The sequence below is a fragment of the Mesoplodon bidens genome (genome assembly GCF_964165515.1).
Source record: "Mesoplodon bidens genome assembly, chromosome: 4".
Taxonomy (NCBI): Eukaryota; Metazoa; Chordata; class Mammalia; order Artiodactyla; family Ziphiidae; genus Mesoplodon; species Mesoplodon bidens.
The window spans coordinates 122,009,651-122,033,075 of NC_138160.1; the positions used below are offsets into that span (position 1 = coordinate 122,009,651).

General features: G+C 42.4%; 1 protein-coding gene across 3 annotated transcripts in view; it reads left to right on the forward strand.

The window, feature by feature from the left end:
• Nucleotides 1-23,425, forward strand: part of ARHGAP26 (Rho GTPase activating protein 26) — a 483,661-nt gene that overhangs the window by 246,484 nt on the left and 213,752 nt on the right. For all 3 annotated transcript variants that reach the window (XR_014015710.1, XM_081232450.1, XM_081232451.1), the window contains exon 12: nt 3,913-3,949. Coding sequence is in view for 2 of the 3 variants with exons in the window: in XM_081232450.1 (XP_081088576.1) it covers nt 3,913-3,949 (37 nt within the window). In the remaining variant the exon portion in view is untranslated. The remainder of the gene's footprint in view (nt 1-3,912; nt 3,950-23,425) is intronic.

A 23,425-nucleotide genomic window follows, 5' to 3' on the forward strand; every position in this document is an offset into this window, starting at 1 on the left:
ATCGTCCTGTCTTATGTATCACGTGGTTAGTGGTTAAGAGCTTGGGCTTTGGAGACAGACTCTAGGAGTTTCTGTCTGGATTCTGCCCAATTCCAGCTGCCTGACCTTGGGCAAGTGACCTAACCTCTCTAATGCCTCAGTTTTCTCATCTATATGTCAGGAATAATTAGGTTGGTGTGAGGACTAAACAAGATAAATGCATATAGAGTGCTCAGAGTGGTGTCTGACACATAATAAGGCTTTTGTCACCATCGTTTGTATTAATCTGTTATTGCTGTTGTAATTATTTTGTAATGAATCTCAGACAGACCCTGATAACATAAAGTAAACATATGTAATTTGTATTCTCTAGAAACATGCACTTGAAAACAAGTGTTCATTGGTGTGGATATTTAAATTCTCATGCACAGTGTTCAGCAGAAACGAGTGCATCCCTGAATGAAAGTACTACAGAAAGCCAGAGGGCTCAGAGACTTGCATGTGGCCAGGTCTTAGAGTACTCTGGCTAAGCAGGATGGTTAGACTTTAGCTTAAGTTGGGTTGTTGAAACTGTGTATTAACTGATTGAGTCTTCCTAGGAGCCATAATTGAGGAATTGTTGAGTGACTCATGTCCCCTTGAATTGATCCTGGAGATTTGAGTTCTATCCTTTTTAGACAAAGGCTCTTGAGAGGCTTACTTGAAGGCATACAAACCTAAGATAACTCTACTAATCAATCCTAAGACAGAAGCCACTGCCAAAGAGACCTTTTATTTTAGGAAATTGCCCTTGTCTCTGAACCTCAGTCTGACATTAGTGGGCAACTATGAGATCTAAAGAAGGTTTCCCCAGAACAGACTGAGCATTTCTAAAGGGCGCATCGCATGCCCTCTGCTTCTGCCAGAATGGAAGGTATTTACAAACCATAGACTACTGGTATGGCTTGGTAGTTGTGTGCATTTGCCACTGCCTGGAAAAGTAAATGACAGTTGGAACATCCGTACAACGGCAAGGTAGACTAGTACACCACCTTCCAGCTTTGTGTCCTTGGACAAATTATGTAACCTCTCTGGGCCTCAGGTTCCACACCTGTAAAATGGGAATAACACTAGTACCTAACCCAGGTTGTTAAAAAGATTTGATGATGTCACGTATGGCACTTGGTAAGTGCTGGGTAAACAAAGCCATTGCCCCTTAGTGCTGTTTCCATGCCAGCATCTGGCCAGTGTGATGGTGAGGCTGCTCCCCCACGCCGGGCCTTCCTTGTTGGGCCATGTAGTCACGCAGTCCTGGCGGGCATGGTTTGTTAGCTTCATTTCAAACTCATTCTCCTTGGCTCATTTACCCAAACCAGAGAGAGATGAATGGCCTGGCCTCGGAGGATCGGGCGGCACATGTTCCTGGTGCCTTTGGCTCATTGATATCGCCTCTCTGATTTGGGGAATGCCTGGGTGTTCCGGGACTGGGCCTCCTGAGCCCCAGGAAACATTAAAAGAAAGTAATTTGCTGCAAATTCACCTCCTAGTTAAGGAGGGCTGAAAGCCCTGTATTTTGTTGTTCCTTCTGGATTTTGCCATTTAGAAACAGGAGCAGGTTTCTCTGGGACAGGATGTTTGAACTTAATGGGAGACATGAAGTGAGCAGGGATGGCTGGAAAAAATACTTGCCCAGATATTGTCTCTTCCCCTGTGTTTCCCTCACCTACCTGTCCAATTTTAGTGCATGCCATTGACCGTGAATGGCTGGTCCTCGCTATTACGAGGTTACTCACTTTGCTCTGCAGGATTGTGCCACATCCTCATCTCCTGCCCTTCTCTGTTGTGCACTAGTTGCCAAGCGCACTGGCCTTCCTCCTTCCAAAAGGCCATACCAGGGCTTCCCTGGTGGCGCAGTGGTTGAGAGTCCGCCTGCCAATGCAGGGGACACGGGTTCATGCCCCGGTCCGGGAAGATCCCACATGCCGCGGAGCGGCTGGGCCCGTGAGCCATGGCCGCTGAGCCTGCGCGTCCGGAGCCTGTGCTCCGCAATGGGAGAGGCCACAGCAGTGACAGGCCCGCGTACCGAAAAAAAAATTAAAAAAGGCCATACCAGGCTCACAGTCTTTTGACTCCTTTTATGCATATAAACTGATGCCTTTTCATTCATCAGACAATAATGCTTGAAGTACAGAAACCCCTTTATTCTCATCTTTTTGACCTTCAGTAAGTGCCTGTGTGTCTTTGTAGTCTTCTTCAGGAAATGAATAATGATCATAAAATGGAGTGGTTTGTTAAATTATCTGTTTGATAATTCAAAGACCTTCTTGGCTGACTCCTTCAGTTTATAGACGGGGCAGTAGAGACCCACAGAGGGTGAGAGACTTACCCAGTGACACAAGGCAATCGGGGGGCCGTGTTGGAACTATTGCCCAGCTCTTGACCAGCATCTCACCCATATTTCCTAGCAGGTAAAAAGTCCCCTTAGGGTGTCATGGCTCTTTTTTCAGAGATGCTTGGCTCTGTTCCTCAAAGGGTTAAATAAGTGGCTCTCAACCAACAGTGGCCATCACAATCATTTGGAATATCCTTTTTTTTTTTTTTTAAAGTTATGACCAGTTTCATACTATGCCTTTTCATACCTATAGAATCATAAGCACCAAAGAAAGATTTGGGCACTATGATTTTTTTTCTAAAGCAGAGGCTTTATTATCTTATTTAATAATGTCAGCATATCAGGGATTCACAAACTATGGCCCACAGGCCAAATCCAGCTCACCACCTATTTTTGTGTGGCCCATGAGCTCAACATGGTATTTACAGATGAACATTTGCAATTGACTTGATGATGAGAAACATTTTGAACTCTATTTAAGCTAAATGTTATCCTTCCTTTATAAAAAATTCTGTTCTTCTGATTAGTCAATCTGTATTTCAAAAAATTGTACTCCTTGGAAAAGATACTCCAAGTGGTTGTACTGACCACTCTCGCCTCAGAACCAGTTCTTTAACCCCTGGATGAACCAAGCCAAGCATCTCTGAAAAGAGCCATGAAACCCTAAGATTGATTTTCACCTGCTAGGAATATTATACCTGTATCTCGAAAACTCACTATATTTTGAATTTTCTCAAGAAAAAATTGTGGAAATTTGTCTTCTCTCTTGTTTTACAAGTACCTGTATAATATCATTGATTTGACTTTTGCCTCCTGGCCTGCAAAACCTAAAATATTTACCAACCTGTCCTTTAGAAGAAAAAGCTTGCTGACTCTTTCAGTGTGTCATTGTTTTTTATTGGGGTACATTCCCTTTTATGAATTCTATAAATCATTAAAGGGTTTTCTATTGTAAAAGTAATATATTCTTCTTATAACATTCAAATTCATGGAAGTATATGAAGTAAAAAATGATTGGTCTCATTCCCCAGTGTTAGCACTTAAGAGTTTGTAATGTATCTCTGTCCAGACTTTGCCACGTACTAGCCCTGAGACCTTAGTTAACCTCTCTAAGCCTCTCACATTCTCCATCTGTAAAACAGTGATAATAACCGTTCCTACCCAACAGAATTGTTGCATAGATAATTTGAGATAATTCATGTGAATTGCTTAGCACGTTGCCTGGTGTGCAGTTAATGCTTAATGATTTGTAACTAATTACATTTTTTTCTTCCTTTTTAGTTTATATACAAACATAAGTTTGGGTTTTTTTTAAAGAAGGAATATGATTTTTTTTTTTTTTTTACATTAAAGTTCCAGAGGTGATTCTGATGTGTACACACTTAAGAGCTGAAGTAAATACTGGGAAGTAGGTAATTATAGAAGGGATTTCTATTTGGGGGCCAGAATTGCCTTCCATTGTCTAGCACAAACCAGGGAAAAGGAGAAGGTAATGGTTTTTTTCAGCAAACCTGTAGGGTAGTATAAAATTCACACAGGTAAATGTTATTTCTGTTTTCCAGGTCTACAACTCGAACAAAGACAGCCAGAGCGAAGGGAGTAAGTATGTTGCTTGGATACTTTTCTACAGGTAGGGGTGGGCCTGGGCCTGGAGCAGTTGCTCTTCTGGGGAAGAACCACCAGGAGGTGCTGTGGGCATGTTGGGTCGCCCCATTCCCCCAGTGCAGTCGAGCTACTTCTGCTCCAGCTTACAGCGGCGTCAGTGACTCCAGGACAGTCAAGTGAGCCTGACTGGCAAGGCCGTGATGACATCTTGCACTGTATAGTCCTTCACACTGTACAAAGAATTTTTATGTACATTATCTCAGTTAATCCTTTGTTGTCTTAAGAATGTAGCTCCAGTCACCACTTAAAAGTCACTTAATCCAATAACACCCAGCTCCCCCAGCGCCCTGTCCTGTGGGAAGCCAGAATTGACTTTGCCTCCCTCACAGTCTCGCTCCAAGGACTGGAGAGCCAGAACCATCTTAGTGATTGCTTAGTAACTAACTCTGTGTTCCTTGTTGCCACTTTAGGGAGTTAAGAGTGGAGACGAAGAACCCTGTAATAATATTCCTCTTTTCTGGGAGTGACCCTGGGCGGCCTCTGTAGAATATACAGCACATTTCCCCTGCTACTGGCTCTGAGCACTCTGGTTAATCATGATTTCCAAGGGCACCTGTAACCTTGTCAAGATGATGGGATTAAAATGAAACCGCTATTGCTAGAGTGTTTGGGCTGATTATCTCCTTGGTGCACAGGGGAAAAAACAAATTCCTGCCACGTTGCTACCAGAGTACAAAGGAAATTCTGTCCCCTTGCCTCAGATTTGCTTTGTAAACCGCACTTGGAAAAAAAATTCCAAGATAGCCCTACCGTGAATTCCAGTAGTGTCAGTAAAACAGTACCTCTTCGTGTGGACAAAAAGATGAGCTGTTTTTAGTGTGTGTGAAATCCATTATAGGACAGAGATTGTCTTTCTTTCATTCCTTCCAAAATACAGATTCTACCAGAAGTTTTAAATAAAATAGTAAGTAATTTGGAATGGATGCTATTGGTAGGTTAAGAGGCCTTTAGGAGAGGAAAAAAATGTTTCTTTTTTTTCCTTCAGGAATTGAACAAGGGGAAATTTTTTTCAAGTAAATATTCAAGGAAACAAGTCATCCCCCCCTACCCCCACCCCGTGTCAGGTGGGATTGTTTTAGAGTATCTGAAATCAACTCTGGTTAACTTGGCCTAAAGTAACAGTACAAAAAAATAATAATAATAAAGGAATACAGAAGGCTTCAGTGTAACTCACAGTAAGGTAGGAAGACCTGAAGAACCAAGGCTTGAAAACAGACCAGTTCTGGAGACCCAGGGACCAATGAGAAAGGGTCTTCTGGATAATATTTGCAGGATGATAAAGCCCATAAACTGTTTTTTAGTCCTTGCCTCACTCTTCTGAAGGTCCAGATTCCCAGGAAAGATAGCATCAAGGTGGTCTAGCTGTGGCCTACCCAGGGGAAGACAACACACCTTGATTGATGGTTTCAACAGTATTCATAAAATGGGAGCAGGGTAGTTTACCAAAGGGAGATAGGGGAAGCCACCGGGACAAGAGAGGATAGATGCCAAGCAGGCTGAAATAACAGATGCCCACACCATGCCCTAACCTGGGAGACACTTCTATCATGAAGGACCCAGGAACTGTGGGGGACTAGATGCATATGAATGGAGAACCAGCCCCCCCCGCCGTCACCCCACACCAGAAGTTTGCCTGTAACTTTTGACCTTACCAACCTACTTCTCTCTCCTTGAGCTAAGTGCCACTAGATTTGAAAGACGACCATGACTCTGCTGGTGGGCGTGGCAGCTGGTTGTACTGTTTTGTAAGGCCTTTGGGGCATATGTATCGGAAGCCTTTAAAATGCAAATATCCTTTGTCCTAAAGAATAGGCTGGAGTGCAAAGATGTTTCTGTAAAAAAAGTTCACTGGAGCATCGGTAATAATAGTGAAGAATTGGAGACCATCTAAATGTTCAATAGGAAGTCCATTAAAAATATCATAAAGTACTATGTAGCCTTCAGAACAAGAGAGATCTTGGTATATTTGCAGAAATGGTGTCCACAGTATACTCACTGAGTTTTTTAAAATTCAGGTTGTAGAACCGTGCATTTATTAAAATAAATTAGTTGACTCATCTAGGTACATTGATAGAAAAAATGTCTGGAAATACATTTATCATTAAACTCTTACTCAGGATAGAGGGCAGATTATTACGAGACACTGACGTGGGCAGATTATTACGAGACACTGACCTTCTACTTTAAATATTCTGTGTACTTTGCATTGTCGACAAAGAGTATGTATTTTACAATAATGGCGATTAATAGGTAGCATTTATCCACTGCTTACTGTGTTTCAGTGTGTTTTATCCACAGTAGCTCATTTAAAGCTCACAGCACTGACTGAGGTAGGTGCTTTTGACCTACTTTGTATATTAGGAAATTGAGGTCGGTGAACTCAGGAGATACGATTTAATCTGAGTTCTGTCTGATTGTAACGTCTTTGCTGTTAACCATGAGAATATTCTACCTCCCTAGGAAAAGAACAATACAGAAAGTTCTATCTTGGGAAACACAGACACTTGCAACATTTTGCTTTTGGCATCCCGTTATCCACAGGGTGCCGAGAGTTGGCTGCCTTGAGTCTCTGATGATTCTTCAATGGCTTATTACCCTTTCATTTAGGAAATGGGAAAGAAAATATGTGTTAAACATATTGCCCACTTTTCCAGGAGTACTTTTGATAGAAACAGTTTTTCTAGGGTATTGCTATTCTTTTTTTTTTTTTTTAATTTATTTACCTTTGGCTGTGTTGAGTCTTTGTTGCTGCGTGTGGGCTTTCTTTAGTTTCAGCAAGCTGGGGCTACTCTTCATTGCAGTGCATGGGCTTCTCATTGCGGTGGCTTCTCTGTTGCGGAGCATGGGCTCTAGGCGCATGAGCTTCAGTAGTTGTGGCACACGGGCTTAGTTGCTCTGCGGCATGTGGGATCTTCCCAGACCAGGGCTCGAACCCGTGTCCCCTGCATTGGCAGGTGGATTCTTAACCACTGTGCCACCAGGGAAGTCCCAGGTATTGCAATTCTAAAAGATGTTCTTTTAACTGATTTCCAAGCTCGCAAAACCAGAGGACTGTTCTGGGTTGGTGCTTCCTCCCGTCCTTTGGCAGTAGGAACCCCTCTTCACATCACACAAGCCTTAGCTTTGCTTCCCCTCCCCTCCAGAGCGCTTGTGCCTTTCATATTCCTCATGGCAGTGATTTGCAGTTTCACTGTGCTCATCGCCACAGGTGGCGCTATTGCCCAGGGTCTGATTGTTCTGCAACTCTGTTTATATGATAGTCAAAACTTTTTTAAAAGTAAGAAGTCAATCTGATAGGAATTTAAGAGCGAGACATCGCACTTTTCACCTTTAATAGCCATTTCCAAATGTCTAGCATTTTCCTTTCTAGAAAATATTTTGGTGGGAATTTGAATGCCAACATTTTATCACAGAACCAGAACGTTTTCAAGAGACAGGTAGCAAAAGGGAATTCCTTTGGGGACACTTCTTAATTTGTTGCTTTTCTCTTGAAGTTTCTCTCAGGCTGTACAGTGCCTGTGGGGTATAAGACAGGGCTGTAAATAATGTCTGGCACCTGTTGGTATTTTCCAAATGGCCCCGTTGCCAGGAGAGGATGGCAGCAGATAAATACATGCACATTTCTTTTCAGAGACTTTTTCCCCTCCTTTTTCTTCTCTGTTTGGATCTCAGGTACAGTGAGTGAATTAATCATAATCCCCGGTTTGTGGCACATGGTCATCACAGGCCTCTCCCTTTCGCCCTTCATTCATTCATTTATTCATTCACTCACTCCCTTTTAGTTCTTTTCCCACCTCCTATTCCTGTCTTCCCTTTCACCGTTCTAATGTGTACCTTTAAAGTGTATTCTTGGACAATGAGTATCTTTTATCTCCCTGTGTTTGTTTTTTTTTTTTTTTTTTTTTGCGGTACGCGGGCCTCTCACTGCTGTGGCCTCTCCCGCTGCGGAGCACAGGCACCGGATGCGCAGGCTCAGCGGCCATGGCTCACAAGCCCAGCCGCTCCGCGGCATGTGGGATCTTCCTGGACCGGGGCGCGAACCCGCGTCCCCTGCATCGGCAGGCGGACTCTCAACCACTGCGCCACCAGGGAAGCCCTCCCTGTGTTTTTAAGTTACATAAATGTTTGTCTTGTTCTGTTTCCTACTGTGCCCCCTCAACATTGTGTTAGGAACCGTCCATATTCCCCTGTCTACCTCCAGACTGTGGCTTCCATCTGCTGCACACTCCATGGTGTGTAACACTGTGCAGAGATGCACTCCACTCTGCGTGCCTCCCAGTCCTCATCACCACTAACAATACCACGAGGAACGTCTTTGTACATGTCCACCTGTGTGAGAATCTCTTTGGGGTTTACCCTCAAGGAGAGTTGCTGGTTAGCCAGAGGGTGTGTGTGTACTTTGTTTGAGGGAAGGCTGTCACCTTGTGATCTAGACTGGCCTTTCCCCAGTCCTCCCAGCCCGACAAGAGTATTTCCCCATTCCTGCCAACTCTTCTCATTATATTCAGCTTTCTAATTTTTTGCCAGTCTAATAGATATAAAATGGTAGCTCATTGTTGTCTTAATTTGTATTTCTCTAATAATTAGTGTGTTTGAGTATCTCTCATATGCCTGCTTACTGGGTGTCCTCTTCTGCTTTTTGCCTATTTGTGTCCTTTGCCCATTTTTCTATTGCAGTTACCATTTTTTTTTTTTACTGCTGATTTGTAAAGTTCCTTCTGTATTCTAGATATTAGTTCCTTGTTAATTGTAGATTTTATTTATTTATTTATTTATTTATGGCTGTGTTGGGTCTTCGTTGCTGCGCGCGGGCTTTCTCTAGTTGCGGCAAGCAAGGGCTACTCTTCCTTGTAGTGTGCGGGCTTCTCACTGCAGTGGCTTCTCTTGTTGTAGAGCACAGGCTCTAGATGCACAGGCTTCAGTAGTTGTGGCACTTGGGCTTAGTAGTTGTGGCTCACGAGCTCTAGAGCGCAGGCTCAGTAGTTGTGGTGCATGGGCTTAGTTGCTCTGCAGCATGTGGGATCTTCCCGGACCAGGGCTCGAACCCATGTTCCCTGCATTGACAGGCAGACTCTCAACCACTGCGCCACCAGGGAAGCCCAATTGTAGGTATTTTAAATATATCTTCCCATTTTGCTATCTGACAATTAATATTATGTGTGATATCCTTCCTTGAGTATAAAGTCTTTTTATATATTCAAAAAATTTTTTGCCTTCTGGTTTACGATTTTCAAGTTCTGTTTTGAAAAAGGCCTTTCTGACCCATGTCACTAAGATATGCACCTACATTTTCTTTTATTGGCTTCATGATTTTGTCTTTCACACTTTGGTTTCTAATCCAACTGATATCTACCATTGTATATGGTGTTTCATGAAGATTCAGTTTTGTTTTTATCCACATGAAAAGCCAGTTTTCCCAACAACATCTACCAAGCTATCCATTCTCACCCTCTTTGACTTGTGATACCAGCTTTATTGTGTATTAAGTTTGCACATCTGAGCTCTGTCTCTGAGCTCTTTATTTCCTTGGTCTGTCTGTTCTTGTGCTCATACCTCTCCAGTTTTAATATGATGACTTTGAGGCAGGTCTTAATATCTAGTAGTTTAAGTCTCCTCTCTTTACTCTCCTTTTTAAGGGTTGACATAGCTGACTGTGGACCTTTATCCTTCTATATAAATTCTAGCTTAAGTTTGATAAGTTCCTCAAAAATTTAAAATTTTCATTTTGGATTGCATTGAAATGTACAGGTTAATTTGTGGAAAAATGACACTTTAAAAAATATTAGTAATGGTTTAATCATTGAATGTTGTTTCTCACAGTATGCTTTACAAGTAACATATTTTTTAAAATGAAAAAAAATTTTATTGAAGTATAGTTGATTTACAGTATTGTGTTAGTTTCAGGTGTACAGCAAATTGATTCAGTTATATATATATATTCTTTTTCAGATTCTTTTCCATTATAGGTTATTACTACGTACTGGATATAGTTCCCTGTGCTATATAGTAAATCCTTGTTGCTTATCTATTTTATATATAGAAGTATCTGTTAATCACATACTCCTAATTTATCCCTCCCCCACCTTTGCCCTTTGGTGACCATAATTTTGTTTTCTGTGTCGTGAGTCTGTTTCTGTTTTGTAAATAAGTTCATTTGTATTACTTTTTAGATTCCACATATAAGTGATACAATATTTGTCTTTCTCTGTCTGATTTACTTCACTTAGTATGAGTCTGATAGTCTCTAGGTCCCTTCATGTTGCTGCAAATGGCAATATTTTTTATGGCTGAGTAATATTCTATAGTGTATATATACTCCTTCTTTATCCATTCATCTGTCTGTTGACATTCAGGTTGCTTCCATGTCTTGGCTATTGTAAATAGTGCTGCTGTGAACATTGGGGTGCATGTATCTTTTCAAATTAGAGTTTTTGTCTTTTCCAGATATATGCCCAGGAGTGAGATTCCTGGATCATACGATAACTCTATTTTTAGTTTTTTAAGGAGGCTCCATATTGTTCTCCATAGTGGCTACACCGATTTAAATTCCCACCAGTAGTGTAGGAGGGTTCCCTTTTCTCCACACTCTCTCCAGCATTTATTTTTTGTAGACTTTTCGATGATGGTCATTCTGACTGGTGTGAGGTGATGCATCATTGTAGTTTTGATTTGTATTTTCTCTATTAGTTAATGATGTGGAGCATCTTTTCATATGCCTGTTGGCTGTCTGTATGTCTTTTTAAAATTTTTTATTATTTATTTATTTTTATTTTTGGTTGCGTTGGGCCTTCGTTGTTGCACTCTTTGTTGCGGTGTGCAGGCTTCTCATTGCAGTGGCTTCTCTTGTTGCGGAGCACGGGCTCTAGGCGCACAGGCTTCAGTAGTTGCGGCTTGCGGGCTCTAGAGTACAGGCTCAGTAGTTGTGGCGCACGGGCTTAGTTGCTCCGTGGCATGTGGGATCTTCCCGGACCAGGGATCAAACCTGTGTCCCCTGCATTGACAGGCAGATTCTTAACCACTGCGCCACCAGAGGAGTCCCTATCTGTATGTCTTGTCTGGAGAAATGTCTATTTAGAAATGTTCTAACTTCATTGGTTTACATACAGCTGGGAAAATTGACACTTTTATCATACTAAGTCACCTCCTCCAAGAGCTTTGAATGTCTTTCCATTTATTCAGACCTTTACTTTTCTGCCTAGAAGTCTTCTGTTTTCTTGGTAGGTTAATGGTTACATACTAAATTCAAAAACCAATCTGCTAATTTTGGCAGTCGTATGAGACACTCAACCGTGGATCCGGCTGCCATCAGGAACCTTCCCTGGGTTTGTTCCTGGAATGTCAGGAATATACATCAGTGACACTGAGTTTTCTCTAGTTGGTCAAATTCTTACCCAGTAGTGGAGGGAAGGGAAAAGGTGGGAGTAAGAATAGATAGAGAAGAAGGAAGTCTGGTTTGTTGCTTCCTAAGCTTCTTTACTGAGAAGGTGATCACACCAGTGTCGATCATTCTAAATGGCAAATGACTGTCATTGATTTTCCCCTTTATTATTACAAAGAATAGGACTCTGCCCTGGGTAGGGACCCCTCCTCTTCCCATCTTACCCTTTGCCACCTTAATGTGTGTCTCCTGAGTCTACATGTCCTGTTTCTTGCTTTACGTTGGCTGCAGTTGTGAGATTTACTCCCCAAAGGCTTTATGAGAATTGGTTCATTCTCCTTTGAAATGAGCCCAGGTCAGAGGCAGAAGGGGGACCTAGGAAGGGACCTATTCTCAGCCCCGCTGCTGTTGTCCTGTAGTCCCACCTGAGAGACAGCTGGGAAACCGAGAACTTGTCAGAGAGGGTAGACAGTCTGGTGCATGAGAGCAAGGGAAAGGCAGGCTTTTCTAGTGTGAGTTCGTCTTTACCAAGTTTGAAGTTTTAAATAATAAGTGTCACCGCCAACTTAGCTCTGAAAAGATTAGCTTGTTTACAGAAACGCTGCTCTTCTGCTGCTTTGCCAGCTGTTTGGAGACTGACAGACTGAGACAGAGAGGGATGTCTCCTAATCTTGGCTTCTAGTGCCACTTCCCTTACTGTGAGTATGAACTCGAATTCCATGGGTCAGTTGGGTCATTTAAAAGGAATATGCCCGAGTTGCCCTAGGTGTGCCTTGTCACACACTGTTGGCCCCAGCGGGCTTTTCAGAAGAATATTGCAGCCATTTTCTCTGCTTCCCACTCTTGTCGAACATGTTCTTTGCATCGACCTGAACCTCTCACTAGACTTAACTGTAGGGGTCCAGGCTTCATTCAACTAATACCTCTTGGAATTCTTAAGGGCCGTGGCCCTGGGTGACATGAGTACTGAGGGGTGAGGACACCAACCAGCAGTACAGTTGCCTCTACCTTTAAGGAGTATATGGTCTGCTGATGAAGTTAAGACCCCTGGGAGATGATAGACCGATGGCCCATCACACATTTATGGGTGTGTAGTACCCGTGCTCTCTGCAGATGCACTCATGTGCAGTCAGGTGCGCACAGCCAATTGGAATGGGCTTCCATCTAGGCTAGAGAGGCTTAAAAAGTGCCCTCCCTTCTCTCCAGAAGAAGGAAATATAATTCTTCCTCTTTGCTTCCCAGTCTTAATTCCTTCATTCCTTCCAGTTTGTTTTTTATTTATTTTTTTATACAGCAGGTTCTTATTAGTTATCTATTTTGTACATATTTATTTTATTTTTAGCTGTGTTGGGTCTTCGTTGCTGTGCTTGGGCTTTCTCTAGCTGCGGTGAGCGGGGGCCACTCTTCGTTGGGGTGCATGGGCTTCTCATTGCGGTGGCTTCTCTTGTTGCGAAGCACAGGCTCTAGGTGCACAGGCTTCAGTAGTTGTGGCTCGCAGGCTCTAGAGCACAGGCTCAGTAGTTGTGGCACACGAGCTTAGTTGCTCCGCGGCATGTGGGATATTCCCGAACCAGGGCTCGAACCCATGTCCCCTGCATTGGCAGGCGGATTCTTAACCACTGTGCCACCAGGGAAGCCCAGTATATTTTCTTAATATAATCTCCCCTATGGATTTTAAAATAGCTGAGATTATTTTGTATGGTTTTCTTTTTAATTTAATTTAATTTATCTTTTATGCAGCATGTTCTCATTAGTCATCCATTTTGTACACATCAGTGTACACCTGTCAATCCCAATCTCCCAATTCATCACACCACCACCACCACCCCCCACTTTCTTCCTGTGGTGTCAGTACATCTGTTCTCTACATCTGTGTCTCAATTTCTGCCCTGCAAACCGGTTCATCTGTACCATTTTTCTAGGTTCCACATATATGTGTTAATATACGATATTTGTTTTTCTCTTTCTGACTTACTTCACACTGTATGATAGTCTCTAGATCCATCCACGTCTCTACAAATGACCCAATTTCGTTACTCTTTATGGCTGAGTAATATTCCATTGTATATATGTACCACATCTTCTTTATCCATTCATCTTTCAGTGGGCATTTAGGTGGCTTCCATGACCTGGCTGTTGTAAATAGTGCTGCGATGAACATTGGGGTACATGTGTCTTTTTGAATTATGGTTTTCTCTGGGTATATGCCCAGTAGTGGAATTGCTGGGTCATATGGTAACTCTATTTTTAGTTTTGTAAGGAACCTCCATACTGTTCTCCATAGTGGCTGTATCAATTTACATTCGCACCAACAGTGCAAGAGGGTTCCCTTTTCTCCACACCCTCTCCAGTATTTGTTGTTTGTAAATTTTCTGATGATGCCCATGCTAACTGCTGTGAGGTGGTACCTCATTGTAGTTTTGATTTGCATTTCTCTAATAATTAATGATGTTGACCAGCTTTTCATGTGCTTCTTGGCCATCTGTCTTCTTTGGAGAAATGTCTATTTAAGTCTTCTGGCCATTTTTTGATTGGGTTGTTTGCTTTTTTAATATTGAGCTGCATGAGCTGTGTATATATTTTGGAGATTAATCCTTTGTCCGTTGATTCGTCTGCAGATATTTTCTGCCATTCTGAGGGTTGTCTTTTCATCTTGTTTGTAGTTTCCTTTGCTTTGGAAAAGGTTTTAAGATTCACTAGGTCCCCTTTGTTTATTTTTGTTTTTATTTCCATTTCTCTAGGAAGTGGATCAAAAAAGATCTTGCTGTGATTTATGTCAAAGATTCTTCTTCCTATGTTTTCCTCTAAGAGTTTTATAGTGTCCAGTCTTACATTTAGGTCTCTAATCCATTTTGAGTTTATTTTTGTGTATGGTGTTAGGGAGTGTTCTAATTTCATTCTTTTACATGTAGCTCTCCAGTTTTCCCAGCACCACTTATTGAAGAGACTGTCTTTTCTCCATTGTATATCCTTGCCTCCTTTGTCATAGATTAGTTGACCATAGGTGCGTGGGTTTATCTCTGGGCTTTCTATCCTGTTCCATTGATCTATATTTCTGTTTTTGTGCCAGTACCATATTGTCTTGATTACTGTAGCTTTGTAGTATAGTCTGAAGTGAGGGAGTCTGATTCCTCCAGCTCTGTTTCTTTCCCTCAAGACTGTTTTGGATATTCAGGGTCTTTTGTGTCTCCATACACATTTTAAGATTTTTTATTCTAGTTCTGTAAAAAATGCCATTAGTATTTGATAGGTATTGCATTGAATCTGTAGATTGCTTTGGGTAGTAGAGTCATTTTCACAATATTGATTCTTCCAATCCAAGAACATGGTATATCTCTCCATCTGTTGGTTACATCTTTAATTTCTTTCAGCAGTGCCTTATAGTTTTTTGCATACAGGTCTTTTGTCTCCCTAGGTAGCTTTATTCCTAGGTATTTTATTCTTTTTGTTGCAATGGTAAATGGGAGTGTTTCCTTAATTTCTCTTTCAGATTTTTCATCATTAGTGTATAGGAATGCAAGAGATTTCTGTGCATTAATTTTGTATCCTGCAACTTTACCAAATTCATTGATTAGCTCTACTAGTTTTCTGGTGGCATATTTAGGATTCTCTATGTATAGTATCATGTCATCTGCAAACAGTGACAGTTTTACTTCTTCTTTTCCGATTTGTATTCCTTTTATTTCTCTTTCTTCTCTGATTGCTGTGGCTAAGACTTCCAAAACTATGTTGAATAATAGTGGCAAGAGTGGACGTCCTTGTCTTCTTCCTGATCTTAGAGGAAATGCCTTCAGTTTTCACCACTGAGAATGATATTTGCTGTGGGTTTCTCGTATATGGCCTTTATTATTATATTGAGGTAGGTTCCCTCTATGCCCAGTGTCTGGAGGGTTTTTATCATAAATGGGTGTTGAATCTTGTCAAAAGCTTTTTCTGCATCTATTGAGATGATCATATGGTTTTTATTCTTCAATTTGTTAATATGGTGTATCACGTTGATTGATTTGCATATATTGAAGAATCCTTGTATCTCTGGAATAAATCCCACTTGATCATGGTGTATGATCCTTTTAATGTGTTGTTGGATTCTGTTTGCTAGTATTTTGTTGAGGATTTTTGCATCTATATTCATCAGTGATATTGGTCTATAATTTCTTTTTTTGTGATATCTTTGTCTGGTTTTGGTATCAGGGTCATGGTGGCCTCATAGAATGAGTTTGAGAGTGTTCCTTCCTCCATAATTTTTTGGAAGAGCTTGAGAGGGATGGGTGTTAGCTCTTCTCTAAATGTTTGATAGAATTTACCTGTGAAGCCATCTGATCCTGGACTTTTGTTTGTTGGAAGATTTTTAATCACAGTTTCAATTTCATTACTTGTGATTGGTCTGTTCATATTTTCTATTTCTTCCTGGTTCAGTCTTGGAAGCTTATACCTTTCTAAGAATTTGTCCATTTCTTCCAGGTTGTCCATTTTATTGGCATAGAGTTGCTTGTAGTCGTTTCTTAGGATGCTTTGTATTTCTGCTGTGTCTGTTGTAACTTCTTTTTCATTTCTAATTTTATTGATTTGAGTCCTCTCCCTCTTTTTCTTGATGAGTCTGGCTAATGGTTTATCAATTTTGTTTATCTTCTCAAAGAATGAGCTTTTAGTTTTATTGATCCTTGCTATTATTTTCTTTGTTTCTATTTCATTTATTTCTGCTCTGATCTTTATGATTTCTTTCCTTCTGCTAACTTTGGATTTTGTTCATTCTTCTTCCTCTAGTTCCTTTAGGTGTAAGTTTAGATTGTTTATTTGAGATTTTTCTTGTTTCTTGAGATAGGCTTGTATTGCTACAAACTTCTCTCTTGGAACTGCTTTTCCTGCATCCCACAGGTTTTGGATCATCGTGTTTTCATTGTCATTTGTCTCTAGGTAATTTTTGATTTCCTCTTTGATTTCTTCAGTGATCTCTTGGTTATTTAGTAACATATTGTTTAGCCTCCATGTGTTTCTATTTTTTACAGGTTTTTTCCTGTAATTGATATCTGTGCTTACAATGTGGTCTGAAAAGATACTTGATATGATTTGAATTTTCTTATATTTACCAAGGCTTGATTTGTGACCCAAGCTATGATCTCTCCTGGAGAATGTTCCATGAGCACTTGAGAAGAAGGTGTATTCTGTTGTTTTGGGATGGAATGTCCTATAAATATCAATTAAGTCCGTCTTTTTCAATGTATCAGTTAAACCTTGTGTTTCCTTATTTATTTTCATTTTGGCTGATCTGTCTACTGGTGTAAGTGAGATGTTAAAGTCCCCCACTATTATTGTGTTACTGTCGATTTCCTTTTTTATAGCTGTTAGCAGTTGCCTTATGTATTGAGGTGCTCTTATGTTGGGTGCATATATGTTTATAATTGTTATATCTTCCTCTTGGATTGATCCCTTGATCATTATGTAGTGTCCTTCCTTGTCTCTTGTAACTCTTTATTTTAAAGTCTATTTTATCTGATATGAGTATTGCTACTCCAGCTTTCTTGTTGATTTCTATTTGCATGGAATGTCTTTTTCCACCCCCTCACTTTCAGTCTGTATGTGTCTCTAGGTCTGAAGTGCTTCTGTTGTAGACAGCATATATATGGGTCTTGATTTTGTCTCCATTCAGTGAGCCTGTGTCTTTTGGTTGGAGCACTTAATCCATTCACGTTTAAGGTAATTATCAATATGTCTTTTCCTAGTACCATTTTCTTAATTGTTATGTTTGTTTTTGTAGGTTCTTCTCTTCTCTTGTGTTTACCACTTAAAGAAGTTCCTTTAGCATTTGTTGTAGAGCTGGTTTGGTGGTGCTGAATTTTCTCAGCTTTTGCTTGTCTGTAAAGCTTTTGATTTCTCCATCAAGTTTGAATGAGATCCTTGCTGGGTAGAGTAATCATGGTTGTAGGTTCTTCCCTTTCATCTCTTTAAGTATATCATGCCACTCCCTTCTGGCTTGTAGAGTTTCTGCTGAGAAATCAGCTGTTAACCTTATGGGAGTTCCCCTGTATTTTATTTGTCATTTTTCCCTTGTTGCTTTCAATAATTTTTCTTTGTCTTTAATTTTTGTCAGTTTGATTACAGTGTGTCTCGGTATGTTTCTCCTTAGGTTTATCCTCCTGGGACTCTCTGCACTTCCTGGACTTGGGTGGCTCTTTCCTTTCCCATGTTAGGGAAGTTTTCGACTATAATCTCTTCAAATATTTTCTTGGGTCCTTTCTCTTTCTCTTCTCTTTCTGGGACCCCTATAATGCCAATGTTGTTGTGTTTAATGTTATCCCAGAGGTCTCTTAGGCTGTCTTCATTTCTTTTCAGTCTTTATTCTTTATTCTGTTCTGTGGCAGTGACTTCCACCATTCTGTCTTCCAGGTCACTTATCCATTCTTCTGCCTCAGTTATTCTGCTGTTGATTTCTTCTAGTATATTTTTCATTTCAGTTATTGTATTGTTCATGTCTGTTTGTTTGTTCTTTAATTCTTCTAGGTCTTTCTTAAACATTTCTTGCACCTTCTCCATCTTTGCCTCCATTCTTTTTCTGAGGTCCTGGATCATCTTCACTATCATTCTGAGTTCTTTTTGTGGAAAGTTGCCTATCTCCACTTCATTTAGTTGTTTTTCCTGGGTTTTATCTTGTTCCTTCATCTGGTAGATAGCCCTCTGCCTTTTCATCTTGTCTATCTTTCTGTGAATGTGGTTTTTGTTCCACAGGCTGCAGGATTGTAGTTTTTCTTGCTTCTGCTGTCTGCCCTCTGGTGGATGAGGCTATCTAAGAGTCTTGTCCCTTCCAGTTTGTTTTTAACCTAGTACTTTGGCAGAAATCCTTTGTATTTGCATAATGCTCAAGAACCCACTGCAGTTTGCCAACTTGTCATTCACAGTGGCAGTGAGGGGAAGAGCAGTGATAGGTGAAAGTTTGAAAAGTTGGAAGAAGGATCTAGTTATCTGTAGGGTGCAGACATTGAATCTCTGAACCTCATTCCTAAGGGGGTTGACAATGTTGTATTTTTGCTTCTTATAAAAATATTATGAACTCAATGTGGAATATTAAGGAAATTGTAAGGATTTTCAAAAATTCAATAAAACTCATCTATAATATCACCCCCAGAGATACTTCTTTTCTTCCTTGCCTTTTTTTTCATGATGTCTTATATTTATTTTGCAAATGTCAATATGTATTTTGACTTAATTGGCATTATACTGAATATGCTGTTGTGATTCTGCTTTTAAAAATTCTCAAGCATTTTCCCAGTTGATGAAAGCTGTTTATAAGTATTATTTATAATGGTTGTTGAATGCTCTGTCATAATTTTACATCCTAATTTTTTGAACCATTTCCTGTCAGTGGTCTTGAATGTCCTTTGCAGAGTTTTCCTTTTACAAATGACATCAGGCTGAGCATCCTTGTGCATCAGGCTTTGTACATATTTCAGGTTATTTCCTGTGGGAAGGTCCTGCTGGGTGGACTGGGAAAGCTTTTGTTTCCGTGAAGGGTACCGTTTGAATGGTGCAGATTATCGTGCGGGCCCACTGGCCATGGAACTGCAGGTCAGGGCTGGGCCTCTCTAAGCTTCTGTTTCATCTTCTGTGAATGGGGATAAATCACAACCCCTACCTCATAGCCTTGCTGTGAGGATAACAGCTCAGCACATTATCTGGCATATTAGAGAATAAGTGCCTAATTACCGTTGTTGTTATCCTTATTGTTATCTGGTCATGCCTCTCCCATAAGAGGAGGAAAGAGCACACTGGATTGGCTGAACTGCTTCTGAGGGGAGCAGGGGAGGAGAACAAAGGGCAGCAGCCAACATCTGTGCTGATTCGGGCTCGATGCCTTATGTTAATTCACTGAATCCTCACGACTGCATTTTTCTTTTTTTTTTTTTTTTTTTTGCGGTACGCGGGCCTCTCACTGTTGTGGCCTCTCCCGTTGCGGAGCACAGGCTCCGGACGCACAGGCTCAGCGGCCATGGCTCACGGGCCCAGCCGCTCCGCGGCATGTGGGATCTTCCCGGCCCGGGGCACGAACCCGTGTCCCCGCATCGGCAGGCAGACTCTCAACCACTGCGCCACCAGGGAAGCCCACGACTGCATTTTTCAAAGTGGGGTATGTGCACTGCTGGTGATACCCAAGATCATTTTGGACAGGACAGGACAAACATTTTCAGTTGCCATTTAAATTTATATATTTATTTAATGTGTATTGGTGGCGAGGGACACAAGTAAACATACCCCCGCCCTCCGCCCCAGTTTTCTAAATGTTACTGCTTAGCACAGGGGTCGGCTTTTTCAGGTAAGGGCCAGATTTTCAGATTTGCGGTACTGTTTAACTCTGCTATGGTGGTGTGAATGCAGTCGTAGACAATACGGAAATGAAGGGGGTGGCTCTATTTACAAAACAGTCGGTGGTGAAGTTGGCCCATGGGCTATAAGTCTGTTAACCCTTAGCGTAATACAAAAATAGGTTTTTAAATATTAGTCTATTCAAGACAGCATGAGGTTATGGCAGGGAGCGTGAGTGTGGTACATGGATGGGTACCGTTTGCAGAAATGCTTTTCACAAGTGAGTTGCAAGTGAGCAAACAAGCTTAAAGAAGTCAAGGTACCAGAGGTGAGAAGTAGTGGAGCTGGTGTTCAAACCAGAGTCTGCCTGATTGCCAACATCATTTCCCCCACTATTCTTGATGTGCATGAGATCTTTGTTCTGCCATGCCATCTGTCATTGTGTGGCCAACCCCTTGGGGCTGGAAGGAGTTTCATCATCAGGCTCCAATACCTAACCCACCTGGCTCTTTGCCACTGAGGGGCCATCCCATGTTCCTTCTTAGTGAGCCTCCTCTTGAGAGCCATCTGTTGCTCCTCACATGTCATGCATGATGCTGGGAGAGCCAGAGTCACATGTTTCAGTGACTCGAGCTTCCCAGGTACAGAACTGTAACATGACCCACTACTCTCCCGTGGGCCTTTGGCAGCACAACCAAAGCTGCTTTATATGTTGTTTCCGTTACACATGCTCGTTCTTTCGGCCGTTATTCAGGTCAGACTCTCTGATGGTGCTGGGTCAAGGCTTTTCTTGTTTCGTGAGGACAAGATTGAGCCCTGGGGGAGGAGATGGGAAGGGCCTCATTACCTTTGCTCTGCTTGCCCATTGCCCTGCCTGTGGTCTCTGCATTCCCTTCATCTCTCTGCCTCAGCTTCCCTTGATCTGTAAAACAGAAAAAGAGATTGAGTCTTGAAGCTCACATGGGAAGGCTTGACGGGATCACATGGGTCACTCTTTTTAAAATGTTCTAAAGCCTTCAGCCATCACTAAAAGTCCAGCAGTCTCATGAAAGCAACGAAGGGCAGGAAAGAGGCTTTTCTTTTGCCTTTTGCTTCCAGTTGCCTTCAGCCTTTTGCTGTGAGAATACCCACAGTTGAGAGGCCGGGGAAGGCAGCCTCCGGTAACCAGGATCCCTATGGGATCAGAGCCATCCAGCGGCTGCCAGGTCTCCACTGGTCGGTGCCTTATAAATAGAACATTTCCCCTCTTAAACCTGGGAAGGATAGACGGCATTAGTGGGCATGGCAGCCTGACCTCCTGTGCACTGGCCCACGGGGCAGTCAGCTGAGGGCACCTTCCCCTCCAGGTTTTTTTCCGCGCCTGCCAGGCCAGGCCGATAGAAGACAGGTGCTCACTCCTTCCCTGGCCTGTGTTCCCTTCCCACTGCCCCCAGCCCCTCTCGGTCCTTCTTTCTCCTTTCCCCTCCATGGCAGGTTTCCGTCACCACCACTTTCGTCTCCTGAGCCACAGTCAGGGGAGATGGCTTCATTCTATCTCCCCAAGTGCTGACCCCCTGCACCCTGCTTTTCTTATGAGTTGTGTGCACGGCACAGCTGGTTGCTGTGGCTCTTGTGGCGTGGCAACACCCCAGCTTGAGTGTGCTGGGGTCTAGCAAGAGAGGAAGGAGAAGGAATGGGTTGTTGTCTCAGAGATACTATTCTTTGGGTTCCCGGCCCTTTTGTTGGGTGACACCCCATCCCCCAAGGACATGGCTGGCTGTGGTGCTCCTCAGACTTACCTGGACAGTCAGGAGCCTTTTTGCTTGTCCTAGAGGACACCTCACAAATCCATCCTCTCCTCAGCCAACTTTAGACTGACAGATGCAGCCAGTGTGTGACTTTGCTGTGGCCTAACATCCCCTTCCGCTCAGTGGTGTGGGCTCTGGACAGATAGCAGGCTGCCGCCTGGCAGGTGCCAGCTGCCCCTTGGCATCCCAGTTTGGGCTTCAGCCAAGCAACAGTGAGCAGGTCCCTGGTGGCATCTTTAACTCTTAAAGCCCAGTGTAAGGGCTGTTGAGACAGAGACTGAAAGATTTTCCCCACTGCCACCAAGTGCAGGCTCTTGATTAATGACATAATTAATGGTAAACATTATCATTAGCACATACTATATAGGGGACAATGTGCTCAGTGTCTGACCTACATTATATTATTTGATCTTTGTAAGAACCCTATGAGACAGATGGTAGTATTGACCCCATTTTCAGATGAGAAAACTGAGGCTTCATCCTAAGTGCAAACTAATGGTTACTCAAGATCATTCCTTCCGACCCTAATCAGTGTTCAGAGTGTGAAACTCCCATTCAGCATGTAGGATTTAGCGGAGGCTATCATATACTGTTGCCCACAGCAGAGGGGTTGGGGGGCAACAGTGAGTAATGGTTGGGAACCTTGGCTCTAGAATATTATTACACGCATGGGTTGGAATCCCAGCCTCGTGGCCTGTTGAGTGTGTGGCCTTGGGAAATTAATTTCTCCAGGCCTTGGTTTCTTTATCTGTAAAATGAGGATCGTTTTACCGCCTACATCATTGGTTTGTTGAGAGGATCAAATGGGATTAGAATGGAAATTCTTAAATCAGTGGTGCCTGGTATTCTAAGCAGTCATTAAATGTTGCCCTCTGCTGTTATTATCAATAACATCATCATTATCCAAAACCAGAGGCTATTTTTACAAAAGCCTGACACTGGACAGTTTCTTTTAGAGTTCCTCAGAGTGCCTTCACAGACATCTCTTTATTTGATTTCTACCACGCCTGATCTTCGAGTTGAGGAAAAGGGTCAGAGAGGTGATGTATGCCCATGTCATACAACTTCATGGTGACTCCAGGTGCAATTCTTAGGCCTCAGATTCTGAATGGCATCTCTTTCCCTGCCTTTTATTGCCTCAGAGTTTGTTGTGATCAAAAAAATAGCTAGACTGTTCCTAGGGCAGATAAGTTGGGAGGACGGTTAAGTAGAGGCCGGAAAGGGGTCTAGCTGGACAGAGGCAATTGGTTTTCCACTTGAAACACTTCCACCTTCGGAAAGCTGGCGGTGATCTCTATTGGTTGAGAAATCAGTGCACAGCCACCCAGGCCTCAAGGCAGAAAGGAATTGAGGCCACTGAACTGTAATTCATTCTCAGGATGTCCAGAGTCCCAGGTAGGCGACAAATGGCCCTGATTAAGATGGTTCTCATTACCCAGGCTTGTGTGAAGCTGTGCTCCTTCGCTGCTACCCTGATTAGGAATTTTAAGGGGGACTAGGAGATTGCAGATGTAAAAGCCCACAAGGAAACAGTCCTCCCTACCCTACCCCTCCAAGCTGATCTGCAGGCCTCAGCCTGTACTGTGCAAGAGCCCAGACGCAGCCACTTTGGCTCTCTGTGTCTGGCTGAGAACTGGAACAATTTGCAGCTGTCTTCGAGCCTCCGTTGACTCAGGCTGAGAGCTGGCAGGTTTATTCCAGGCCAGGCAGGGATTTCATCTCTTCCCCTGCTACCTATTTTACTTGCTTTACTCTCAGTCCCTCTCAGCTTATTTTTTCTTTATGTGTGTCCCCAGAAACCATGAAAAAGAAGATAGGTTCCTGTGTATGTGGTTAGCTAGGGAAGAAAATTCTGATTGGTGGCATTCATGCATAGAGGCCAGGGGATGAATGAGATCCCTGTCAGTCCTGTTGGTCTTGTGCTTCCCCCTGCAGAGCCCCTGAACTGTA